At 40.1% G+C, this 17,887-nt stretch overlaps 1 protein-coding gene across 1 annotated transcript in view; it reads right to left on the minus strand.

The window, feature by feature from the left end:
• xpo4 (exportin 4) overlaps positions 1–17,887 on the minus strand; it is a 96,861-nt gene that overhangs the window by 30,141 nt on the left and 48,833 nt on the right. The window contains exons 8-9 of the mRNA XM_061918268.1: positions 8,688–8,845; positions 2,467–2,641 (exon numbers count right to left, since the gene is read on the minus strand). Of these exons, the coding sequence (XP_061774252.1) occupies positions 2,467–2,641; positions 8,688–8,845 (333 nt within the window). The remainder of the gene's footprint in view (positions 1–2,466; positions 2,642–8,687; positions 8,846–17,887) is intronic.

The raw sequence follows: 17,887 nt of genomic DNA on the forward strand, positions 1-17,887 counted from the left end.
AATATAAAGTTAAAGTACCAATGCTTGTCACACACACACTAGGTGTGGCGAAATTATTCTCTGCATTTGACTCATCACCCTTGATCACCACCTGGGAGGGGAGGAGAGCAGTGAGCAGCAGCGGTGGCCACGCCCGGGAATCATTTTTGCAGATTTAACCCCCAATTCCAACCCTTGATGCTGAGTGTCAAGCTAGAAGGTAATGACTCCCATTTTTATAGTCTTTGGTATGACTCGATATATATGTATATACTGTGTGCATATATATATATATAAATATATACCGTATTTCCTTGTATAGCCGCCGGGACGTTAATTAATTTAAAACCTCTTCTCACTCCTGAGCTTACCAAAGGCATGCAGTAAAAACTTGAGTGTGGTTAAAAAAAAAAACAAAAAAAACAATTATTCTTCGTCCGCAGCCCAGTGGTTGGGGACCACTGCTCTACAACATGTCATCGCGCCCACCTTTACACCATGTGTCTGCATGCCGGCAGGACGCATGCATGCAGTCCAGAGTGGATCTAACATAATAGTGAGAGTCTAGTCCATAGTGGATCTAACATAATAGTGTGAGAATCCAGCCCAGAGTGGATCTAACATAATAGTGAGAGTCCAGTCCATAGTGGATCTAACATAATAGTGAGAGTCCAGTCCATAGTGGATCTAACATAATAGTGAGAGTCCAGTCCATAGTGGATCTAACATAATAGTGAGAGTCCAGTCCATAGTGGATCTAACATAATAGTGAGAGTCCAGTCCATAGTGGATCTAACATAATAGTGTGAGAATCCAGCCCAGAGTGGATCTAACATAATAGTGTGAGAGTCCAGTCCATAGTGGATCTAACATAACAGTGAGAGTCCAGTCCATAGTGGATCTAACATAATAGTGTGAGAGTCCAGTCCACAGTGGATCTAATATAATAGTGTGAGAGTCCAGTCCATAGTGGATCTAACATAATAGTGAGAGTCCAGTCCATAGTGGATCTAACATAATAGTGAGAGTCTAGTCCATAGTGGATCTAACATAATAGTGAGAGTCTAGTCCATAGTGGATCCAACATAATAGTGAGAGTCCAGTCCATAGTGGATCTAACATAATAGTGAGAGTCCAGTCCATAGTTGATCTAGCATAATAGTGCGAGAGTCCAGTCCATAGTGGATCTAACATAATAGTGAGAGTCCAGTCCATAGTGGATCTAACATAATAGTGAGAGTTCAGTCAATAGTGGATCTAACATAATAGTGTGAGAGTCCAGTCCATAGTGGATCTAACATAATAGTGAGAGTCCAGTCCATAGTGGATCTAATATAATAGTGTGAGAGTCCAGTCCATAGTGGATCTAACATAATAGTCTGAGAGTCCAGTCCATAGTGGATCTAACATAACAGTGAGAGTCCAGTCCATAGTGGATCTAACATAATAGTGTGAGAGTCCAGTCCACAGTGGATCTAATATAATAGTGTGAGAGTCCAGTCCATAGTGGATCTAACATAATAGTGAGAGTCCAGTCCATAGTGGATCTAACATAATAGTGAGAGTCCAGTCCACAGTGGATCTAACATAATAGTGAGAGTCCAGTCCATAGTGGATCTAACATAATAGTGAGAGTCCAGTCCATAGTGGATCTAACAAAATAGTGTGAGAGTCTAGTCCATAGTGGATCTAACATAATAGTGAGAGTCCAGTCCATAATGGATCTAACATAATGGTGAGAGTCCAGTCCATAGTGGATCTAACAAAATAGTGTGAGAGTCTAGTCCATAGTGGATCTAACATAATAGTGAGAGTCCAGTCCATAGTGGATCTAACATAATAGTGAGAGTCCAGTCCATAGTGGATCCAACATAATAGTGAGAGTCCAGTCCATAGTAGATCTAACATAATAGTGTGAGAGTCCAGTCCATAGTGGATCTAACATAATAGTGTGAGTCCAGTCCATAGTGGATCTAACATAATGGTGTGAGAGTCTAGTCCATATTGGATGTAACATAATAGTGAGAGTCCAGTCCATAGTGGATCCAACATAATAGTGAGAGTCCAGTCCATAGTGGATCTAACATAATAGTGTGAGAGTCCAGTCCATAGTGGATGTAACATAATAGTATGAGAGTCTAGTCCATAGTGGATCTAACATAATAGTGAGAGAGTCCAGTCCATTGTGGATCTAACATAATAGTGTGAGAGTCCAGTCCATAGTGGATGTAACATAATAGTATGAGAGTCTAGTCCATAGTGGATCCAACATAATAGTGAGAGTCCAGTCCATAGTGGATCTAACATAATAGTGAGAGTCCAGTCCATAGTGGATCCAACATAATAGTGAGAGTCCAGTCCATAGTGGATCCAACATAATAGTGAGAGTCCAGTCCATAGTGGATCCAACATAATAGTGAGAGTCCAGTCCATAGTGGGGCCAGCAGGAGATCATCTTGAGCGGAGACAACAGCTGTCATTACTCACCACCTCCTCCAGGGCGGCGCTGCGTCCGAAGGAGCAGGTGAGCAGCGTGAGGCAGTTGATGAAGGAGGTGAAGAGGTTGCTGGGCAGCGCCGTTAAGATGCTCCCGGGGAACATGGTGATCAGGTTGGACACGATGTTGGAGATGCCGACCGCTTCCGAGTCCTCGATCTCGATCCTGGGAAGGCGGATGATAAATCATGAGGACATGAAAGTATGCTCTGTGCACACGCAAACACGTGCTCTGGCCCACAGCGCCGCTCTTTCCACTGCGCAGGGTGAGGCTAAACGGGGGTCAATTTCCAGTTCAGCCGCTGGTGACTGAGGCTTGGAAACAGCCATGAAAATTGATCCCAGGCCCAAAGTGACCCCGCGGCGCTTTTCCACAGCTGCGCTGCAGCCCACTTCCACGGGGCCAACAAGAGGACTCACCAATGTAGAATGACAGACGTGACCCCGGGTGCCCGATAAGCCCGTCGGGCGGCATTTTCAGCAGTTATTCATGGCGCCCATCGTTTAATGTGATCTGGCGCGCTTGGACGCATTTTAGTCACGGCGAGGAGAAGACAGGCAGCACTGTGCAGCGTGGCCACACCGCATCATTTCCACAAACACTGGATTCTCCTTTTCAAGGACTAAGTTGCCTCGATATTGAAGCTATCAACATGTGTATCTGATTTATGACACCAAATAGATCTGATCAAAATAGTATCAATCTCGCGGGAGATTCCCGAGCCGTTTTGAGAGATAATGAGAAAGCCAGTCATGTGACCCTGTGACACGGCGCAAGGAACCACAGATCTCTTCCCCATCATCAACAATGCTAATCAAGCAGACTTTGTGGGAGCCAACAACAATTACTTTGGGGAAAATCAGGATCCAGGAATTTATATTTTTGAGGCCGAACACAAAGAAGCTCAGCATTAGATTTTAGGAGCCAAGTGATGGATGCAGTTTTATTATGACACTAAAGCATTAGCAGCATTCCTTCATGCTAAGTACAAACTAACCATAATAAAACAAACACTTACTGTAATATTTCCACAGTCGCTGAGATGTCAACCCACGAGACGCTAACATAATCCCGTTTAGATGAAGAATCAATCGCAATCCTCACAAGGGATTGAAAAAAAGTTCCTGCAACAAGGGTCTTTTTTGTGTATTTTTTGCCACGTGAAAGTGGACCAACCTGTCGGTCCACGGCCACATTTGTTTACTAGGAGGTGAGAGATGCATGAATTATAATCTATAATAATAATAGATTTTATTTGTAAAAGTGCTTCACATTGAGCAAACAACCTCAAAGTGCTACAGTGCATTAAAAGAACACAAATAAAAAAATAAAAAATAAAAACGAGAACAGGCTAATAGCTACAACTAGCACACATATATCTAGAAAAAAAGCCTTTTTTAAAAGCATCCACAGTCTGTGGTGCCCTCAGGTGGTCAGGGAGAGCGCTCCACAGACTGGGAGCAGCAGAGCAGAAAGCACGATCTCCCATTGTTCGGAGCTTTGTCCTCGGAGGTAGGAGGAGGTTAACCTGTCCCGAGCGGAGGTGTCGTGTGGAGGATTTGGGGGTGAGCAGTTCTTTGGAGGTAGAAAGGAGCATTTTCATGGAGGAACTGGTGAGTTAGTAGGGAGACTTTGTATTGAATCCTGAGTGGAACAGGAAGCCTGTGAAGGCTTTTGAGAATCTAGAATTGACTTTTAGCAAGTTTGAGACCAAGCAGAATCAGTGTGTCAACAATAGCAGCGTAAGCCAGCATTAGCACTTATAATAACGATATCACTCATATTTGGTTCATTTTCAGGTCTCGACATGTCAATGAAGTATTGTTGGCGCTTCTTGACAGTTTTTAGAGAGTATAATGAGAGGACCCTCCATCTGTTAGATATTTATTTACCATTTAGAATGCATAAAACAAGCATATGTGTTCTTGTCTTACATAAGGATTGTCCTCTCCAAGGTTTCTCATAGTCATCATTGTCACCGACGTCCCACTGGGTGTGAGTTTTCCTTGCCCTTATGTGGGCTCTACCGAGGATGTCGTTGTGGTTTGTGCAGCCCTTTGAGACATAAGCGATTTAGGGCTATATAAATAATCATTGATTGATTGAATGATGTCTCTTTACAATTATTGCGTATTTCCAGTATGACTGACCTAATAATATGGTCAGAGTTCAGAAGCGTTACTAGTTTGATGTCAATCTACAGAAATTACCGAAGGTATTCGGCGCAAAATAATCTAAATGTGGAGACCTGAAAATGAACATAATATGACTGATATTGTTATTATAAGCGCTAACGCAGAAGGACTATTTTAGCGGTGCATTGATAGCAGGGAGCTAATGCTTTCTTAGGCTGCTATTGTTGACACAGCTTCTGCTTGGTCTCAAACTTGCTAAAAGTCAAAACTAGATTATAATTCATGCATCTCTCACCTGCTGGTAGACAAATGTGGACAGGGATCGAGAGGCTGGTCCACTTTCACAAAAAAAGACTCTTGTGGCTGAATTTGTGGCATTTTGTGACATTTTAGAGCAGGGGTCACCAAGGCGGGCACCAGGTCGCCCGTAAGGACCAGATGAGTCGCCCGCTGGCCTGTTCTAAAAATAGCTCAAATAGCAGCACTTACCAGTGAGCTGCCTCTATCTTTTAAATTGTATTTTTATTTACGTGCAAGCTAGTCTCGCTTTGCTCGACATTTTTGATTCTAAGAGAGACAAAACTCAAATAGAATTTGAAAATCCAAGAAAATATTTTAAAGACTTGGTCTTCACTTGTTTAAATAAATTCATTTATTTTTTTACTTTGCTTCTTATAACTTTCAGAAAGACAATTTTACAGAAAAAATACAACCTTAAAAATGATTTTAGGATTTTTAAACACATATGCCTTTTTACCTTTTAAATTCCTTCCTCTTCTTTCCTGACAACTTAAATCAATGTTCAGTAAATTTATTTTTTTTATTGTAAAGAATAATAAATACATTTTAATGTAATTCTTCATTTAAGCTTCTGTTTTTTCGATGAAGAATATTTGTGAAATATTTCCTAAAACTTATTATGATTAAAATTCCCCCAAAATATTCTGGCAAATCTAGAAAATCTGTAGAATCAAATTTAAATCTTATTTGAAAGTCTTTTGAATTTCTTGAAAAAATGTTGTTCCGGAAAATCTAGATTTGTCTTTGTTAGAAATATAGCTTAGTCCAATTTGTTATATATTCTAACAAAGTGCAGATTGGATTTTAACCTATTTAAAACATGTCATCAAAATTCTAAAATTAATCTTAATCAGGCAAATGTACTAATGATGTTCCATAAATTCTTTTTTTTAATTTTTCAAAAAGATTCAAATTAGCTAGTTTTATTAATAATAACATAGAGTTAAAGGTAAATTGAGCAAATTGGCTATTTCTGGCAATTTATTTAAGTGTGTATCAAACTGGTAGCCCCTCACATTAGTGAAGTGAATTATATTTATATAGCGCTTTTTCTCTAGTGACTCAAAGCGCTTTACATAGTGAAACCCAATATCTAAGTTACATTCAAACCAGTGTGGGTGGCACTGGGAGCAGGTGGGTAAAGTGTCTTGCCCAAGGACACAACGGCAGTAACTAGGATGGCAGAGGCGGGAATTGAACCTGCAACCCTCAAGTTGCTGGCACGGCCACTCTACCAACCGAGCTAAACCGGTTAAAATTAATCAGTACCCATGAAGTAGCTCTTGGTTTCAAAAAGGTTGGTGACCCCTGTTTTAGATGGTGTTTTCACGTACTTTGCATGTTTAATAAATGCAATAAAACACAATTAAGAATATGAAGTTAAATTGTCCGCTGCTACTTTAAGTGCATCCTGAACAGCAGCGACGTCAGAGGTGAACATCTGGAAACATGAGCCAGGCACTGCTGATGTTTTGTCTCCTGCAGTATTTGCTGCATGGTCAGCTCAGACGCCACTAAAGATCCCCGGGTTGCGTTGCGGGGTCAAGTCTGGACGGGCGCCACTCCGACAAGGCCAGAGTGTGAGCGGAGCTGCTCAATCACTGCACGCAGGCCATCCCTCGCCGCGTGCTTTTCCGATGAGGCAATTGGAAAGAAAAAAAGAAAGCTCCAAGAATAGGTGATTACAGACGTGTGTGGAGCGAGGGAGGGAGAATGTGGGGGTCCAGGGAGAGTGAGCTTCTGAAAAGACCCTCGCTCAGGCGACACCAAGGCAGATATTTTCAAAAAGGCCTCAAACGCTTCCCTGGCTGTCACTCACATCGGAAACTCGGAGAAACAACCACAGCTGAATAACGCCTCTCTTTATCAATGAAGTATATATTTATTTTTGTTACCTTGTTTGTATTTGACTTTATTAAATGTTTGGGTCAAATTTTATCAAAATAAAAACCAGTTTCCTTTTTAGGTAATATAAAAATATACCCTAGCTCTATATCTATAATAAGAGGAATGTAGATAAACATAGAACTGGCACAGAATGTTATTCAAAAAGTATTGATTTTGAATTGAGAATCGTTTTGAATTGACTCGATTCTGAATTGAATCGTTACCCCCGATAATCGAATCGAATCGTCCCGCCTCTTGCAAGTTTTGTGGATTCTGTGTAACATGTTTATGTGTGCTTATAGCTATCAAGTTTTCCAACAGCGGGTTTATTTTCATACAAAAGGCGCATTTTATACATTTAAAACACTCCCCAAAAACCCAGTTTCAAAACAAAATGTTTTGTTTGTTTAATAAAGTATTTCTTTTAAGTACTTGTGTCTATCTATCAAATGTCGCCCAAAAATTCAGTCCTAATATTTATGTACAAAAACCTTCATTTTTTGTAAACCGCCGCAATAAACGCACATCCACTGCAACATTTGTGAGTAAATAATTAACTTTTTTTTTGTGACTATAAGGTGCGCTTAAAATCCTTTTATTTACCCAAAAATAGACAGTGCGCCTTTATTACAGATTAAATCTGGTTGCGCTTACCGACGAGAGCTTTCTTAAATTTCCCTCTGGCCTGAGAAGACATTTTGCATTGATTAGTGTCCTGCCTCTTGCAAGTTTTGTGGATTCTGTGTAACATGTTTATGTGTGCTTGTGGCTATCAAGTTTTCCATCAGCAGGTTTATTTTCATACAAAAGGCGCACTGGAATATACGGCACATTTTCTACATTTAAAACACTCCCCAAGAGCCCAGTCTCAAAACATAGTATCCATCTATCTATCTATCTATCTATCTATCTATCTATCTATCTATCTATCTATCTATCTATCTATCTATCTATCTATCTATCTATCAAATGTTGCCCAAAGATTCACAGTCTTAATATTTATATGCAAAAACCTAAATTTTTTGTACACTGGCGCAATAAACGCACATCCACTGCAACATTTGTGAATAAATAATTACCATTTTTTTTGCGACTATAAGGCGCACTTAAAATCCTTTCATTTACCCAAAAATGGACGGTTCGCCTTATTAAATCTGGTTGTGCTTACCGACTAGAGCTTTCTTATACTTCACTCTGGCCTGAGAAGACATTTTGCATTGATTAGTGTCCTGCCTCTTGCAAGTTTTGTGGATTCTGTGTAACATGTTTATGTGTGCTTGTGGCTATCAAGTTTTCCATCAGCAGGTTTATTTTCATACAAAAGGCGCACTGGAATATACGGCACATTTTCTACATTTAAAACACTCCCCAAGAGCCCAGTCTGAAAACATAGTATCTATCTATCTATCCATCTATCTATCTATCTATCTATCTATCCATCTATATATCGAATGTTGCCCAAAGATTGACAATCTTAATATTTATATGCAAAAACCTAAATTTTTTGTACACTGGCGCAATAAACGCACATCCACTGCAACATTTGTGAATAATTACCATTTTTTTGCGACTATAAGGCGCACTTAAAATCCTTTCATTTACCCAAAAATGGACAGTTCGCCTTATTAAATCTGGTTGTGCTTACCGACAAGAGCTTTCCTAAACTTCACTCTGGCCCGAGACGACAGTTTGCATTGGTTAGCGAGTGTGTATTCATGCGGCCGTGGCCTCACCCGATAAAAAGCGGAATTAATCGCGGCAAAAAAAAACTAGGTCCCACAAAAGTTAATAGACTCAAACACCGCCTGTTAAATAGTTCAAATATTCTACAAGGGTGACAGTTTGACCCTGGAACAGATGATTCCCACTCTGTGTGACTGTGGACTGACCCGTTGATCATGCTGAGCAGGCCCTCCACCAGGTGGGCCAGGTAGGAGATCTGAGCGCTCTCGTCTGGGAAGATGGGCCCGTGCATGGAGGCCAGCTGGGCCAGGCACTGCAGGGAGTCCTGGGCCATGTCCGAGTCTTCGCGGATCTTCCTGTGGACCTGAGAATCACGACAGCAGACTTAGTATTTCCTTTAGAAGCGGTGCCATATTCAGTCATCTGTGCAAACTCAGAAACACTTCCAACTGTTTGTAGGGGAAAAAAACAAGAGGTGCCTGGACACAACTTCTGTTAATTCCGATATGAAAGCGATACTGGTGCCAGGAGTATTGGCTGATACCAATATACATCTGCTAAAATAGCAGCAGGATTCAAACATTGGATTATTTTGTAGTGTGGAATGGTAAAAAGGTTTGATTAAGTGAAATGACTCAAGCAGAACAATAGTAGATATTTATTATTATTAGGGATGCACCGATTAATCGGTAACCGAATATATTCGGCCGAATATGGCAAAAAAAGCCACATTTGGCCTTCGGTGGATCGAGTTAAAAACAAGGCCGAATAGTGGCGTGTGACGCAAGTTTTTGATGCGGTGACGCAATCAACGAACATGCAGTGATGTTGGGATATGTTGTGTACCTGTATAAGTGTATGAGGTTACAAGCACACACTTATTGAGATTTAGTGGGGCCTCTGTTTACATTATTAGCCTGTTGTGTAGGCTACCTGTATAAGTGTATGAGGTTACAAGCACACACTTATTGAGATTTACTTGAGCCTTCTGTTTACATTATTAGCCTGTTGTGTAGGCTACCTGTATAAGTGTATGAGGTTACAAGCACACACTTATTGAGATTTAGTGGGGCCTCTGTTTACATTATTAGCCTGTTGTGTAGGCTACCTGTATAAGTGTATGAGGTTACAAGCACACACTTAATTGAGATTTACTTGAGCCTTCTGTTTACATTATTAGCATATCTACTGTGGCTAAGCAGACTTTTGCCAAAAGGACAATAATTCATTTGTTGTGGGTTTATCCACTTTAATGCACTTCATTTTTTTTGGAATGCATGTTTTGTTTGAAGGCCTAATATAAATGAAAAACTGTGCTTTTTTTTGAAAAGCAAAGACTACTGGAATATTAAAAAAATGTCGATATTCAATAAAACATTTTTTTACTTGAAAAACATGTCTAAATATTTATTCTAGGCTATTCATGCAATATTAAAAAAATTGTGAAAAACTGCATTCATTATTCGGTATTCGGCCAAGCGTTTAAATTTTATTCGGCTTCGGCCACAAATTTTCATTTCGGTGCATCCCTAATTATTATTATCATTATTATTATTATTATTCAGAATGGACTGATGCAGTCTTTAATTTGAAGTGTCGGGGATTTTTTTTTTTTGGGCTCATTATGCGGACACGTTTTTTACTGGATACTTTCCAATATGACTTGGACACTTTGTATGTGTGAGTAATATGCAACTAACGGTATACTTATTTGATACTTGCTTATGTTGAGTAATGTGCTGTTTTACACTGCTATACTTTTCAATGATTATAACTTATGTCTAGCTTGTGGGCTATTGTGTGCTTAGTTGTTGTGTAGTTACAAACTCTGAGTAGCCCATAGTCTATCATGTTTACCTTTTGTCAAATGAAATATGTATTTTCTTCTTTAGTAAACACAATAAATTGTGTGCTTGTTGGAGGACTTTGTACAAGTAAACACTCTGCAGGACTGCTTGTATCGCACATGATATCACACACACACACAAGTAAAAACCCTGCAGGACTTCTTGTATCGCACATGATTTCACAGACAAGTAAACACACTGCAGGACTGCTTGTATTGCACATGATATCACACACAAGTAAAAACGCTGGAGGACTTCTTGTATCGCACATGATATCACAGACAAGAAAACACGCTGCAGGACTGCTTGTATCACACAAGATATCACACACAAGTAAAAACGCTGCAGGACTGCTTATACCACACACAAGTAAACGCAATGCAGGATTGCTCGTATTGCACATGATATCACACAAGTAAACACGCTGCAGGAATGCAAGTATCGCACATTATATCACACACAAGTAAACACGCTGAAGGACTGCTTGTATTGCACATGATATCACACACAATTAAACACAATGCAGGCTTGATTGTGTCGCACATGTCACACAAGTAAACATGCTGCAGGACTGCTTGTATCGCAAATAATATCACACACAAGTAAACATTGCAGGATTGCTTGTATCACACATAAGTACACACTGCAGGACTACTTGTATCGCACATATCTCACACACGTAAAAAATGCAGGACTGCTTGTATCACACATGGTATCACCGACAAGTAAACACGCTGCAGGACTGCTTGTATCGCACATGATATCACACACAACAATGCAGGAATGCTTGTATCACACATGATATCACGGACAAGTAAACACGCTGCAGGACTACTTGTATCACACATGATATCACGGACAAGTAAACAGGCTGCAGGACTGCTCGTATCACACATATCTCTGACAAGTAAACACGCTGCAGGAGTGCTTGTATCACACATGATATCACACAGAATAAACACGCTGCAGGACTGCTTGTATCACACATGATATCACACAAACGTAAAAAATGCAGGATTGATTGTATCGCACATGATATCACACAATTAAACGCTGCAGGACTGCTTGTATCACACATGATATCACACAAACGTAAAAAATGCAGGATTGATTGTATCGCACATGATATCACACAATTAAACGCTGCAGGAGTGCTTGTATCACACATGATATCACACAATTAAACACGCAGCAGGACTGCTTGTATCACACATATCTCTGACAAGTAAACACGCTGCAGGAGTGCTTGCATCACACATGATATCACACAGAATAAACAGGCTGCAGGATTGCTTGTATCGCACACGATATCACACATTTCACATGCAAGCCCATATGCAGTAATCCCATACTTGGTTTTATGCTGATATCGGATCAGGACTCGGAGTGTGAATCTTTGGGCCCCCAACAATTGATCTGATATTTTATCCTGGGGTGATGATTCGATTCAGAATGTGGATTCAAACAGTATTATTTGGTATAATAGTTATAATGAAACTTTTTAAAAAATCCTTCTGCTTTCATGGAGATAACACAAAAATGTACCAGTACTTTTAAAAATGTAGTCATGTCTTATTTTTTTATTTTTTTTTAATAATCATTTTTTTAAAATGATGAATCGATTTAGAATCGGCATGAATTAGAACCGCGATTCGAATGTGGATTAGTTTTTGGAGCGCCTCTAATGAAAGTGATGTAAGATTGCATTACTAATTACTGTGTTTCCTGTTTTAAAATGGTGCAGGATGAAGGTTTTACCCTTCTTTGCAGGAAGTAGAGTTGATCTTCTTGCAAAAATGGCATTGCTAAACCACAGCAGCATATTTGCCCGTGCCTTTTACACAGAATCCGCTAAAAGGATGTAATATAGTCACTAAAGTGATACAACACAGCCACAACTGTTGGTGCCTGAATGTTTGACTCAACAGGGGGTGAGAAGTGTGTGTCAGGTGTTCACCCTGCCTGAATACCCTTCCACACAGCTCCCAGAAGCTGGAAAATTGCCAGGCCGTCTTCATCCCACCAGTTCTGTGTGAAATGCCCCACTCACAACAGCAAAAAAGTTGGCTTTGAATGAAAAAATGCCACCATTTTTTTGGAGATGTTCTTCCTTCTGAGGTTGTATGCCGGCCGTAACAGAGGCGGGACGTGTGAAAGTGTGAAAGGGCAAAAAGGCGTTTCTTCAGCCCTGTTTTGTTAACGCTGCCAGAGGAGCATTTATTACGTTGCAAGACGCGCTGGCCTGAGCACGAATGCAGTTGTGTGACTGCAGGGGGAGCGGCTGTCGCTGTGTGAAAGTGCTTCACTGGGATCTGAGTGAGAAGATTGAGGTCACACATATGCTGGCCAAAAATGAGGTACACCTACAGTAAATCACGACTGTAAGCCGCTATTATTTTTCTACGCTTTGAACCCTGCGGCTTAAAAAACGGTGCAAATAGTTTTCATTAAACACATCCAAATACACTGAGAAGGTGTGTTATTGTTATGTGCTATGGCGCCATCTTTTGGACGGGTTTGCTCACTGCTACTGGGTGAATGCCTACAAGTGTCCTGCTGTTTAAAGTTTTAAACCGGAAGTAGAAGTGCTCTTCCGTCTTCTAATCGTCCGTAGCGTTTCTACTCTTATGGATTCTTCTTACGTTTGTAAGTTTTACAATATAACTAAAACAATTCTTGCTCACTGAACCATCCCATGTGTGATGTCTGTAGAAGTGTTTTCATGCATATTTGTATGCGCAATGGTAATGTAATCAAGCTAGCGTTGTTGGCATTAACTTATATGCTAACACATTTATGAGTGTCTGTGTTTGTATTATTAACTTACAATGGCATGATTTTTGTATTGTGTCAGTTTTACAAATTCCTCAAAAATTTACCAGAACGTCACGTGGAGTTATTGAGTCTGTTTAGCTCATGGTAGAGCTAGTTAAAAAAGTGTGGAGAGTGTTTTAAAATGTTCACATCATACACTGTAATGGATTTAAATAGGTGTAGTTTTAATTTTTTTAATGGTGTTGGGATGTTTTTGTAATATCTAATATGTTTAGTGAGCAGGTTATACATGTTACCATGTGTGTCGATGTTTATGTGAGTTGCATTTTTTTTGCACCATGACTAGGGACGGTTGTTTGGATTGTGTCATATAAGTGAATGCTGTGTCTTCATTTCAAAATACCCTCAAAGGTCATTGAACTGATTCACTCACATTGTCCACCAAATAACAGCAAATACGTAACATTTAGAGAGTGCCTGATATCTAAAAAGTATTTGAAGGCGCACCGCGGTGCAACGCTTTGTTGGACTCCTTGTGTCTTGCGGGCCGTAGTTTGACAACCCCTGCTTTAAAGCACAGCTGTAACTCCCTGAAACTAAACCTACTGAATATATTTCTTCTCAGGTCTCTCTGTTTACATTTTCACACACTGCACTATTTTCTTACTCACTTTATTTTAAGATTTTATTGTTAAGTGTGCAATGTGATTTCGATATTTTGTTTACATTTTTTCAGTGTTTTCCATGCTTATGTTGACATTTCCCTTCTGCCTTGATACCTAAGGGATTATAATCAGGGGAAGTTACATTTCAAATAATTTCCCTAGGTCATCCATCCATTTTCTACCGCTTATTCCCTTTCGGGTCGCGGGGGGCGCTGGCGCCTATCTCAGCTACAATCATAAAAAATGTAAATAATTATGGATGGAATCATATTTACAATAATTACTGCATAACAAAAAATCATTTCCATTGTTAAATTGGAATAACAGGGCAAATTAATGTTAGACAGCCATTCTTTCCTGGCATTAAACCTGCAGAAAATACTTCTTCTCAGCTTTCTATATGTTTACATTTTGACACTTTGCACTATTTTATTACACTTTATGAAGCATTTCTTACATATTCCTTATTTTTAAGAGCTTATTGTTAAGTGTTCAATGTGATTTTAATATTTTCTTTACATTGAGTGTTTTCCATGCTTGTGTGGACATTTCCTTTCTGGGCATTATAATCAGAGGAAAGATACGTTGTAAATAGAATATATTATTTCCCTCGGTCATAATTTTTTTTTTTAAATTATCGATATAATTGTATTTACAAGAATTACTGCATAACAAAAAAATCCTTTCCATAGTTGAATAAGAATAACAGGGCTAATTAACGTTACACAGCAGTTATTTCCTGCAGAAAATACTTCTTCTCAGCTTTATTACACTTTATGAAGCATTTCTTACATATTCCTTATTTTTAAGAGGTTATTGTTAAGTGTTTAATATGATTTTAATATTTTGTTTACATTGAGTGTTTTCCTTACTTGTGTTGATATTCCCTTTCTGACTTGACAGTTGAGGGCATTATAATCAGAGGAAGTTACATTTCTAATAAAATATATTATTCTCCTGCTCCTAATTCCCCTATGTCATAAAACATTTAAATAATTATGAATTTACCGTATTTCCCTGAATTGACGCCGGGTATATAGTATGCGCCTGCCTAGAATTACTGCCGGGTCAAACCCGTTTCGCAAAATAATTAGCGCATGCTTAGCATTACCGCCGACTCAGGATTAACGCCGGGTCAAACTCATTTCGCAAAATATTATTTTTATTAGCGCATGTCTAGAATTTCCGCCGGGTCAAACTCGTCACGTCACGAGTGACACTTCACCTGTCATCATTTTCAAAATGGAGGAGGCTGATTTCAATCATTTGAAATCGCATAAAGGGAAGAAGATTAAGAGCTATTCAGTAGGATTTAAGGTCCAAGCTATTGAATATGCTAAAAAGAACAGTAAGCAGCTATGTTTTATTAATATACCGTAGCTGCGTGTGCCAAATATGAGTCATTAAATGACTGCCGCCTCCTGGTGGTAGAGGGCGCTAGTGATCCTTCTTGCGACTACTCGGCTGCAGAAGAAGTGACAACAAGCAGCAAGAGTGAGCAGCGATCCTTTAGTTTTTCCTCTCGCTTGCACTTTTAACATGGAGGATTACATATCTAAAATAAAACCGTTTTCTAAACTGGACTTTCAATCGAAGCAGGAGGTAATAAAGGCTTTTGAGACGGAGAGACTTTTAAAACTGAAGAAAAATAAGGAAGACTTCTATAAACAAGTTATGGATGCTTTTGATCACAAGGAGCTGCGCATGGACTTCATTTATAAGTAAAGGTAAGACCATAATAAGGTTATTTTTATTAAATGTGCTTTTCATGATGGTATCCTTACATCACACTCAAATTCATAAGCGCAGGCCTAAATTTACCGCATGCCTTTGGTAAGTGCCGGAGTGAGAAGAGGTTTTAAAATAATTAGCGCATGCTTGCCTTTCGCATGCCTTTGGTAAACGCCGGAGTGAGAAGAGGTTTTAAATTCATTAGCGCCCCGGCGGCAATTCAAGGAAATACGGTAATCATATTTCCAATCATATTTCCATAGTTAAATAATAATAACAGGGCCAATTAATGTTACACAGCCGTTATGTTCTGGCACTAAACCTGCAGAAAGTAGTTCTTTTCAGCTTTCTCTATGTTCACATTTGAACTATTTTCTGACACTTTCTGAAGCACATTCTTATGTTTTTGAAGATCTTATTGTTAAGTGTTCAATGTGATTTTACAATTTTGTTTACATTAATTGTTTTCCTTACTTGAAATGTCCTTTCTGCCTTGACAGCTGAGGCATTATAATCAGAGGAAGGTGACATCTCTGATAAGATGTATTTTTCTCCTGTTCCTTGAATAAAATCAATAATAATCGATACCAAAGACTTATAAAATGATACAGTTTTCAGCCCTCCAGCTCAACCCAACATTAAAACTACTACAAACTCCAGCCACACAACAACGGGTTCCATGCACCCCTGTCTGAGAGTGGTGCTGAGATGATTAGACGGTACATGCAGTCAAATGTTTCCAGCTTAGGTCTCAAATGTAGCATGCTTAGTTAGCAACCAGGTGATCCTGCCTCACCCTCCTCGCCGGGTCAGGAGTAGCAGGGTGACTTTTTAGCAAACAGGGTCACACGCACAACGCCGCCTCCATCAAACTCGGAGAGGAAACATCCCGGGTGGTTAGATCGGGGGTCCCACTCGCACTGAGCGGGCATGGTGGGTTGTATCCACGTCAGAACAAGACCGGGTCACGGCAGCCTCAGCAACATGTGTTTCCACTGACGCCACAGCGCGCACATCTGGAGGTCCGCCGCTCGCCGACGTCCTCCCCCCCGCGTCTCAAAGCACAGCTCGTCTAGAATCCAGGGCTTCTTCTCTGCAAACTCCCCCTCGTCTCGCTCTTCAGGCGGCTCAGATGCTAACGCAACGTAGCGACAGGAGCGCTACGCTGCTGCCGGCTTCCACGGCGTGAAGTCATCGCCGGGAAAGAGGCTGGCGGGAGGGGGTCGAGTCAGCCGGGGAGGGTGGGGTGGGGGCGGGGGGAGGCTGGGGCGCAAAAGATTGAAAAGCTCAGGGAAAGCAGCTGCAGCAGCCTACCATCTGTGCCATGCCAGTAATGTTAGTCATCTGGACTGCACTCGGAGGTGTGTGTGTCATCTTAATTGGATTAAAGCACGCCAATTAATCAATGATCGCCATGTCTTCGGAAGGCCGTTTGTGCCGTTGCCGTGGTAGCAAATTCAGTGCGCACGCCGCATTCTGGGAAGTGAGGCGTGACAAACAAAGATGGCGAGCCATACAATTTCCTACGTCAAAAAGAACATATTTAAGGTTTCTGCCACGTAAAATCTTAAAAAAAAGGGACCCAAAAATATCTACCTGCCCTAAATTCCAGACTATACTACTTTTTCCCTACGATTTGAACCCTGCGGCTTATAAAAAACGCTGCGGCTAATTTATGGATTTTTCTTCACTGACGGGCATAAAGCAAATGTTTTTCCTAAAACACATGCGAAGACACTGGAATGGTGTGTTATTGTTTGTGCTACGGCGCCCTCTTTTGGATGAGTTTGTTAAGTGCAGGCGCAGCTGGGTGAACGTTTACAAGTGAATCCTGCGTTTTAAAGCATTGAACCGGACGTACAAGTGCTGTTCTGTTTTCTAATCGTATGGATTCTTCATTTATCACTCCAAGCAATGTTTGTGAGATTTATAATATAACTGAAACAATTCTTATTTGGTAACTGTCCCACGTGTGATGTCTGTAGGAGTGTTTTCATGCAAATTTACAAGTGAATCCTGCTGTTTAAAGCCTTGAACCGGATGTACAAGTGCTGTTCTGTTTTCTAATCGTATGGATTCTTCATTTATCACTCCAAGCAACGTTTGTGAGATTTATAATATAGCTGAAACAATTCTTATTTAGTAACTGTCCCACGTGTGATGTCTGTAGGAGTGTTTTCATGCAAATGTGTTATGGTAATGTAATGAAGCTAGCGTTGTTTGAATTTTTTCCTACGTTTTGAACCTTGCAGCTTTTAAGACGGTGTGGCTAATTTATGGAATTTTCTTCGCTAACCACCATAATGCAATAGTTTTTAAAAAAGCAAGCAAACACACTGGTAAGGTGTGTTATTGATATTGACGGGTTTGCTCACTGCAGGTACTGCA

This window comes from Nerophis ophidion, linkage group LG13 (assembly GCF_033978795.1).
Source record: "Nerophis ophidion isolate RoL-2023_Sa linkage group LG13, RoL_Noph_v1.0, whole genome shotgun sequence".
Taxonomy (NCBI): Eukaryota; Metazoa; Chordata; class Actinopteri; order Syngnathiformes; family Syngnathidae; genus Nerophis; species Nerophis ophidion.